The sequence below is a fragment of the Vipera ursinii genome, assembly GCF_947247035.1.
Source record: "Vipera ursinii genome assembly, chromosome: 2".
Taxonomy (NCBI): Eukaryota; Metazoa; Chordata; class Lepidosauria; order Squamata; family Viperidae; genus Vipera; species Vipera ursinii.
In genome coordinates, this window is record NC_139513.1 from 2,281,887 (window position 1) to 2,291,390 (window position 9,504).

At 44.2% G+C, this 9,504-nt stretch overlaps 1 protein-coding gene across 1 annotated transcript; it reads left to right on the top strand.

The window, feature by feature from the left end:
• Window positions 1-542: 542 nt before the first annotated feature.
• LOC310633740 (uncharacterized protein) lies at window positions 543-8,982 on the top strand. Its single transcript, XM_083351609.1, has 5 exons — window positions 543-1,326; window positions 1,612-1,741; window positions 3,361-3,443; window positions 5,657-5,783; window positions 6,112-8,982. Exons 1-5 carry the CDS (start codon window positions 919-921, stop codon window positions 8,025-8,027), a joined length of 2,664 nt encoding a protein of 887 aa, XP_083207735.1. The 5' UTR covers window positions 543-918; the 3' UTR covers window positions 8,028-8,982.
• Window positions 8,983-9,504: the final 522 nt, after the last annotated feature.

Sequence of the window (9,504 nt, forward strand, 5' to 3'; positions counted from 1 at the left end):
GTGCCCGGAGGTGCCAGTAGGGGGCGCTCACCCGCTTTATTGCGCCTGCTCCGCCCCGTCTGCTCGCCTGGGGAGGAGCGGTTGTGAGTTCTGCCGTGGGAATTTCGGGGGGAGGGTGACCGGGGCCGGGAGGAGGGGACCTCGCGACCCCGGGGTAGGGGGAAACATTTGCCCCATATTTCAACAGTAGGGGGAGCCTCCCTGGTCGATTCTGCCAGGGAAGAAGAGAATAGTGAGAGGGAGGGTACCCCAGATTCCCCGAAAGGGTTTGCTGGACTCCACATTCCGAGGAGAGAGAAGGGAGACCCTTCCCCATCCTGCTCCAGCTGTGCATGCAAGAGATGTAACACTGGGGGGGGGGGCGCGGTGAGAGAAAGAGTTGTGATGGTGGGGGTGGGGGAGTAAAGGAACTATGTACTCCTATTGTGCGTAAACCAGGTTTGCTTTTCAAGATTTCTAACAAGGATCCCGGGAGAGGGGCTTTCCTGCCTGGTACTCCTCCCCCTCCCTCTTATTCCTGCTGTGAATAGAATTCAGCTGCACCTCTGCAGAAGGCCTCCCCCCAAAATGAGGGGTGGTCTCCAAGGGTGAGGAGGGGAGGAGACACAGGAAACCTGAAACATCTTTTAATTTTGCCCCCCTCCCCCTCCAAACTCTTCCTTTGCCCTGAATTTGATGAAACAATCACCCTTTCTGAATGAGAACAATCTGTGATCCCTTGAAGTTTCTTTTCTTTTTTTCTTCTCTTCCTTGAGAGCTGAATGGCTTGAAAATCTTCTCCCGGGGTTCTCTGTGCAACTCCGTCAGTTCCCAGGACTGAAAACAGATTGGAAAAAGGAGGGGGGAAAAAAACAAACCTTTGGAGATCTGGGAGATCTACAGGGCCCTTCTGGATCGCTGTCAGAGAAGAGGCTGGAAATGGATGCAACCTACCCAGCCTGGAACGTAGTAGGAAGAGTCCCTTCTGCTGTTCATCCTGAGAGCTGTGAGGAGGTCTGGGCAGGACCTGAGCAGAAGATCCTGGAGGGAGCCCTCAGTTCTGAGAGCCAGCATTGGTACTTCAGAAACAGCCTCTTTCAGGAGGCCGAGGGGCCGCGAGAGCTTTGCAGCCGCCTTCACCGCCTTTGCTGGGGGTGGTTGCAGCCTGAGAAGTACACCAAAGCTCAGATGTTGGACCGACTGATCTTGGAGCAGTTCCTGGCCGTTCTGCCCGGGGAGATGCAGCGCTGGGTGCGGGAATGCCGAGCAGAGACCAGTTGCCAGGCGGTGGCCCTGGCCGAAGGCTTCCTGCTGACCCAAGCAGAGAAGGAGCAGGGAGGACACCAGGTGAGAGATGTTCCTCTTGGGAAATATGGAGTGATCTGAATGTACTTGAAATCTTAAATGTCTCCCTAAGAATTTTGGAGATTAATAAGGCAATGAGATGGTTAGAGAACCTTATTAGCAACATTTGCTCTGGTATTCTTCCAAGCGGCATATTTGGAGTGATTCTTCCATCATCCTCTTTCATTCCAAATTATGGACACAAAGGTCTAGCAACATTGTGGGCAAAAAAAATATAGGAAATTCCAGTTCTTGCCTCTTAACTTGGCTTCTTGGTCTATACTTCAGGTTCTGAGGTCTTTGCTGGAGATTGGCATTAACAGTCCTGAAGACAAGGTACATCCAGTAAATCCCTCTCACAGTCCATGTTTCAGAAGGATTTCCAAGGATGAAGGTCAACTTCAGGCCACCTCAATAGGTAAGGAAAGATCCTTCTATTGGAGGTTTCCCACGGAGATTGTTTATTCTCCATTTTCTTTATCTTGTCATGTGTAGTCATTGGACCTTCTAGAAGGTGACCCAGCAACAAAGAATTAACTCTTCTTCTTCATACTTGAAGGCTTAGGACGAGGGGTGACATGATAGCAGCGTTCCAGTGTTTGAGTGACTGCCAGGTGGGGGGGTCAACCTACTTTCCAAAGCACTTGAAGGCAGGACAAGAAGCAATGGATGGAAACTGATGGAGGAAAGAACCATCCTAGAAATAAAGAGGAATTTCCTGACAATTAGAACAATCAACCAGTGGACTGGATCACCTCCAGAAGTTGTAGGTGCTCCATCAGTGGAGGTTTTCAGGAAAACATTGGACAGCCATTTGTCTGAAATGGTACAGGACCTCCAAGGCTCCTTTCAACTCTGTTATTCTAAAGTCCCACAAAGGAAATCTGTCCCGTCACTCCACATACTACCTTCCAATAGAATGGAATGGAATGGAACAGAACCTTGAAGGTCTTCTAGTCCAGGCAACTGCTCAAGCAGGAGAACCTATGCCAGTGGTAGCGAACCTATGGCATGTATGTGAGAGGCAGCACTCGGACCCCTCTCTGTGGGCATGTTCACTGCCGCCGCCCGGAGCAGCAGCCCCACCCAACACAAAGGAGGCAAAGCAGCTAGCTAGCAAGCTTAAGTAGAGGTGGTAGAACATGCCCACCCCCAGCAAGCCAAAGGCCACCCCAAGCAGGGATCCCCATTGGCGCCATGGCCCCCAGTCCCAGCTAGGATTGCGTGCCTCCCATCTCTGCTGGTCCTCCTGCTCACTGCCCCACCTGCCAGAGACCCCCTGGATCTCCCCCTAGCCGGCCCACACAGGTGTCCCCCACATGAGCAATATTGAGGTGGCCATGCCCACCCAGTCTGCCATGACAACTGCAGCCATACCTACCCAGTGGGCCACGCCTCCATGGCCCTCTGAGGACACCACAATGCTGATGCGGCCCTGGCACTTTGCGATAAATAAGTGGGGTTTGGGTTGTGGTTTGGGCACTCAGTCTCTAAAAGGTTCACCATCACTGACCTATACCACTGATCCCCGTTTGCAGAAAATGGACCCTTCTAGGGAATCTCCTGGGTTCCAGTCTGGCTACTCTATCCTGAGATACTTCTCTTTATTCTCAGAGATAAGAATAACTTTGGGCTTTTTTGATAGGTGATTTTGAGTAAATATTTATTTATTTATTTATTTATTTAAATTCCATTTATATCCCGCCCTTCTCCGAAGACTCAGGGCGGCTTACAAGCTTAGCAGTAGCCTTCATTCTATATATATGCCTGCTTATTAGGGCTTTCATACACCCCCCAAGCGGCACACATTCTCACAGATTTCCCTGTTGGATTATCTCCAACATCACCTCTCTTTTCTGGCGTGTTCCTTCTTTCAACCTTGGGTCCAAAGACAGAGCCCATGAAATGTCACTGAAGACTGAGGTTAGGATAGAGAAATGGGGATGCCCTCCACGGTATAGGAAAAAGTCATGCCTTCAGACCACAAAAGGTGGAATTAAGCGCTTTCCTGCTTTGTCCATTCTTTCTCCTTCCCAGAGAACAAAATGGAGTCACCGTTGTTCATCGGTTGCTCTCTCTCTACTGGTGGAACTGATAGAGCAGCTGGATCTCCAGCTCAGGTAGGAAAGAAAATATCTGAGGCTACGATAGGGGAGCAGGTGGAGACTGCTTTGGAGTTATTTATTTATTTATTTATTTATTTATTTATTTATTTATTTATTTAGATTTTTATACCGCCCTATTTCCGAAGGACTCAGGGCAGTTTACAGGGCAGCATAAAATACAATATAAAAGATAATATAAAATTAAAATGAATTAAATTAGTTAGCCCAACAATTAAAACAATATTTAAAAAGCTAAAAACCCCTTCAGTCCAGGCCTGATAGGTCGAAAAGCCAGGTTTTCAGGTCCCGGCGAAATGAACGCAGATTGGGGGCGGTCCGGAGTTCCACGGGTAAATCATTCCAAAGGGCCAGCGCGCCCACAGAGAACGCTCTTCCCCTGGGAATAACCCGCTGGCATTCCTTAACTGGCGGTATCCTGAGAAGGCCCTCCCTGTGGGAGCACATGGGACGAAGGGAGCTTGTGGTCTCAGTGTATGATACTGCTGTTCCAGAGCATTGTGGGACAGGGAAATTAGGATTCGCATTAGTGGTCAGTCACACTCAGCCGGCCTCTCAAAGCTTTTTTGGAAACAGACTGAATTCTTTAGTGGTTGTATACTGAACCTTCTTACCTGAGAAAAATCAGCTGTGGGCATCTTATTAATATCATGAAATTAGGAATACGATTACTACATATATAACAAATTTGATAATATTCAGGGAGAACCTGCCACTCTACATTGCCTAGATCAGGGGTGGGAAAAGATGGCCCTTTTATGACTTGTGGACTTCAGCTCCCAGAATTCCTGAGTCAGCCATAAAAGGGCCATAGTTCCATGTTTGGCCTAGATGGAGGCAGTGTTGTGTGCATCCTCTCCTTAAGAGGTAAGGAGATGGTTTTATTTATTCCTCAAATTTCTACACTGCCCATCTCACCTAAGTGACTCTGGGCAGTTCATAAAATGGTATAAAAACATAATTATAGAACAACATTAAAACAGTTAAAAACAGGGTTAAGATTTACATGTTAAAAGTTAAAAGTTTAAAAATTATCAAAGCTAAAAGGTTAACCCTCATCTTGGGGACAACAGCACAGAAGGCCCTTTCCCCTAGATCAGGGATAGGCAACCTCGGCTCTTTTATATGACTCGTGGACTTCAACTCCCAGAATTCCTGACTGGCTCAGGAATTCTGGGAGTTGAAGTCCATGAGTCATATAAAAGAGCCGAGGTTGCCTACCCCTGCCCTAGATCTTATCAGTCAAAATTATTTAACCAATGAGATCTACAACGTGTCCTCCCTGCCTGACTTAGCTGGTATGGGTCAATTTGAGAAGCAGTTCCTCACATAACCTGGTGCCACAAAGGGCTTTAAAAGTAACAGCCAACACTGTGAATTGGACCCAGAAGCAAACTAACACCCATCCCAGAGGTGTTACATGTGCAACCCTGGAGGCACCCAGAACTGCTTGTGCCACTGCATTCTACGCCACTTGCAGGTTTTAGATACTCTTCAAGGGTAGCCTCCTGTTGAGCACATAGCAGTAGTTCATCTGGGAAATGACCAGCACATGAGTGACTGAAAGGAGGGCTACTTGATCCAGGAAGAATTGTAACTGGTGCACCTCTGAAGTTGAGCAAACATCCTCCTAGCCATGACTACGTGAGGACACCCAGATTATATGCTACGTCCTTCTAGGGCAGTGCAAGTCCATCCAAGCCAAAGATGTTAAACCCCCAGAGGTGGAAGCCCCTTCTATCCACAGCCACTTATCTTAACAGGTTCAGTTGAAGACTGTTGTACCCCACCCAGACCCCCATAGCCTCCAAGCATCATGAGAGCACATCCACAGCATCACTTACTTCACCCAGGACAGAGATGTGCACTGATATATCATATGTATACTGATGATACCTCATCCCATAGCTACAAGGGGTGGGGGACAGTGCATTAACCACTGCAGCATTTTAGAAAGCAGGACCCACAGGCTACCCTTCACTCCCTGTTGATTGGGATCGATGCCAGAGGAAGAAGGTAAAACAGCACATAAACCACTCATTCCCAACTCCCGGAGTCAACCCAAAAAGGATACCGTGGTTCATGGTATCGAAAGTTGCTGAGAGGTCAAGGAGAGCCACGATGGATGCACTATCCTTGTCCCACTCCTACCAGGGATCAACCAGAATCATGACTAATGTTGGTTCTGATTCTGTTCCTTCCTCGTTCAGGGTCCTGTGTCCTTTGAGGAGGTAGCTGTTCATTTCACCAATGAAGAATGGTTGTTGCTGGATCCCAACCAGAAAGTCTTGCACCAAGAAGTTATGTTGGAGACATCTAGGATTGTGGCCTCTTTAGGTAAAGTTTCCTCTGGAGGAAAATTAAGTCAGATTGAGGAGATCTAGATGGGTTTTGGTGTTTGTTTCTTTTTTGCAGCTTAGGAGATCTGTGCAGATCTTGTTAAAAAATGATGACATCTCCTTTCTCTTTTCCTCTTATATTAATTCTAGTTCATCTCTGCAGTTCTAAGTACCTAAATTTTAAATTAATAAATATTCATGTAGCCATTTACCCTGCTGCTCCCCTTGCAAATGCCTATGTATAGATACAGGCTAGAGACTGTCATGGGGAGAGCAAATGGTAATATTGAAGACTTTTCTGATTTCTTTTTCTTCCCCTCAAGCAGTTGGTGATCAGGACACTGAAAATTACCCAGAGCCAGATGTGGTGCCATCACAAATAATCAAAATTGAAATACAAGGAGACACATCTGCAGATAAGTGTGGAAAAAGGAGATATGAGGGAAACCAATCTTATAATTGGAGAGAAAAATCCATTCCTGATTGCACAGAAATGGATAATTTCCTGACCCAACATGATTGCAAAGAAAGCAGAATGGGAAAGTGGCAAGGAAGTGGTGAAATATTTCAAGCAAAACCCAACTATAGCAATCGGTGGAATATTGGAAACAGCTTCAGGAATAACAGTAATATTACTCCCCATAAAATGATCCATGCAAGGGAGAAGCCCTATAAATGTGTGGACTGTGGAAAGAGCTTTCGGTGGAGAGGTAATCTAACTACCCATAAAAAGATCCATTCACGGGGGAAGCCCTATAAGTGCACAGACTGTGGAAAAAGCTTTAGTATGAACAGTTCCCTTACTTCTCATAAAAGGATCCATACAGGAGAGAAACCGTTTCAGTGTACAGAGTGTGGAAAGAGGTTCAGTTTGAACAGGTGTCTTATTTCTCATAAAAGGATCCATTCAGGATTGAAACTTTATATGTGCAATGAATGTGGGAAAAGTTTTATTTTAAGCAGCTCCCTTACTAATCACATTGGTACCCATAGCAGAGAGAAACTATATCACTGTACTGACTGTGGGAAAAGCTTCAGGTGGAAAAGTCACCTTACTTCCCATGAAAGGATGCATACCGGGGAAAAACCATATGAATGTAAGGACTGTGGAAAAAGCTTCAGTATGAACAGTTCTCTTACTTCTCATAAAAAGATCCATACAGGAGAGAAACCCTATCAATGCATATTGTGTGGGAAGAACTTCCGGTTGAAAGGTCATCTTACTTCTCATAAAAGGATGCACACAGGGGAAAAACCCTATCAATGCATGGACTGCGGAAAGAGCTTCAGTATGAGCAGTTCCCTTACTTCTCATAAAAGGATCCATACAGGAGAGAAACCCTATCAATGCTTGGAATGCGGGAAGAGCTTCAGCAAAAGCAGTATTCTTAATTCCCATAAAAGGATTCACACAGGAGAGAAACCCTATAAATGCCTGGATTGTGGAAAGAGCTTTAACAACAGGAATCACCTAACCTCCCATAAAAGGATCCACACAGGAGAGAAACCCTTTAAGTGCACAGAGTGTGGAAAGAGCTTCAGTTATAGTGATTCCCTTACTTCTCATAAAAGGATCCATACAGGAGAAAAACCCTACAAGTGTATGGAGTGTGGAAAGTCCTTTATTCAGAGCAGTCACCTTACTTCCCATAACAGAATGCACACTGGGGAGAAACCATATAAATGCATGGAGTGTGGAAGGAGCTTCAGCAGCAGCAGTTCCCTTATTTGCCATAAAAGGATCCATTCAGGGTTGAAACCTTATATATGTAAGGAATGTGGGAAGAGTTTTATTTCAAGCAGCTCGCTTACTAATCATATTAGTATCCACATAGCTGAGAAACTCTATCAATGTACAGAATGTGTGAAAAGCTTCAGGTGGAAAAGCCAACTTATTTCCCATAGGAGAATACATACAGGGGAAAAACCCTATCAGTGCATGGATTGTGGAAAAAGTTTCAGTCTGAACAGTTCCCTTACTTCTCATAAAAGGATCCATACGGGAGAGAAACCATATAAATGCATAGAGTGTGGAAAGAGCTTCAGCAAAAGCTGTAACCTTACCTCCCATATAAGGATCCACACAGGAGAGAAACCCTATCAATGTACAGTGTGTGGAAAGAGCTTCAGTTTGAACAGTTCTCTTACTTCTCACAAAAGGATCCATGCAGGAGAGAAAAAAATATACATTAATGATGTGTGGAAAGAACTTAATGTGGAACAATCAACTTATTTTCCATAAAAGGACCCATATGGGTAAGATGCCTTTAGCGATTGAAGTGTCCTTAATTCCTGTGAAAGAATCCATTGTGATATCAAACACACACTGTACAGTAAAGGCATAAAATGTAGAGAACTTCAGTCAAGAATTTTGAACTGATTTCTCTTAAAAGGCACCATTTGAGGGAAATAGGATGTAAGCAAAGCAGTTTGTGAAAAACTTGTGAAGTTTTTTTTATTGTTCCTTTGAGGTAGTTTTTTCACAGGATTTTTTTTTTGAATTTTTTGGAAGTGGTTTGCCATTATCACTGTCATAGAGTTGAGAAAAAGTGACTGGCCTAAGGTTCCCCAGCTGGCTTTGTGCCTAAGGTAAGAGTTCCCTTAGCTCCACATGGGAGAAATGTGTGTCTGGAAGAGAAATTATAGAGCAGGAGTCTTACATTCCATGAAAGGAGAAACTATATAAATGTAAGAAATTTAGTAAGAATTTCAATACAAAGTGCTCTCTTATTTCCCAAAAAGTTTCCTGCAGGAGACAGTACAGTATGAATGTATGAAATACAGAGAATCACCTTGTTCTTACTTCCCAGAAAAGGATCCACTTTAAGAATGAAGGAGTATCAGGATCCTGTGAAAAGAAGTTAAGGAAATCTTCCTTCGTTTGGAGGATCACCACAGAAAAAAACTGAATATATGGAGAGCTGCCAGGATATATATCTTAATTCTAGAGGTATTACCCTAGTCAGTTAGGTCCAGCTCATGAGAATGTTATTAAATTTCCCCATTCATTATATCAAAATTTCTGCCTGGTCATGTGTGTTTATCTAGGCAGAAGCAACATCTGGACCAAGTCTGGGATCAGGCTCCAGGCTTTGTGGAGAGCTGCCATGTGCAAACAAAGCAGGGGAAAACTTTTGTGCATATTTTAGCTGTAACTACTAAAAATACCTACCTTCCTTAAACACGTAGCAAAGTATTAAAACTTTTTTTAAAAATCAGTGAATATCCCGAATGTTTATATGACTGTTTAGTTAAGGATCTCTGGTTGCAAAATCACATTAATCCTGATGAAAACAGATGTGCAGTCAATTCATTTATGATTGCAGCTGTATCCTCCTTACTTTGAAAATGGTTTGATTCCAGTGTACCATATGAGCAATATTTTTGATAAAGGAGAAAGTTCAATTGAACTGTTTCTCCTTGTGTCTTCAGTTCTGAGCAAGACAAGCAGAATCATTTTATAATCTTCTAAAATGAAGAAATAACATTCAGCTGAAAGCGAATTCTTCATGGATTTTTCCCCTGTTATATTCCAGAACTGCTGTTTCCCAAGGTTTTTGATGTCATTTTAGTGCCTGTGGCAGATTCCTGAATTTGCAATATAAAGATAATCAGAAAAGTCAGTCCCGTATGAAGTTTTAGAGGACCATGTCATTACAAATTTGAGAATGTCTGGCATGATTTTGACTCTTAATGTAGCTTTTTTTAAAAACTGTTTC

What these genes read in the sequence shown, in the direction of transcription:
- LOC310633740 (XM_083351609.1), top strand. Translation starts at nt 919, where the DNA reads ATGGATGCAACCTACCCAGCCTGGAACGTAGTAGGAAGAGTCCCTTCT. An exon ending in AGGAGCAGGGAGGACACCAG is followed by an intron (nt 1,327 to 1,611) that starts GTGAGAGATGTT and finishes TCTATACTTCAG; the next exon opens with GTTCTGAGGTCTTTGCTGGA. An exon ending in ACTTCAGGCCACCTCAATAG is followed by an intron (nt 1,742 to 3,360) that starts GTAAGGAAAGAT and finishes TCTCCTTCCCAG; the next exon opens with AGAACAAAATGGAGTCACCG.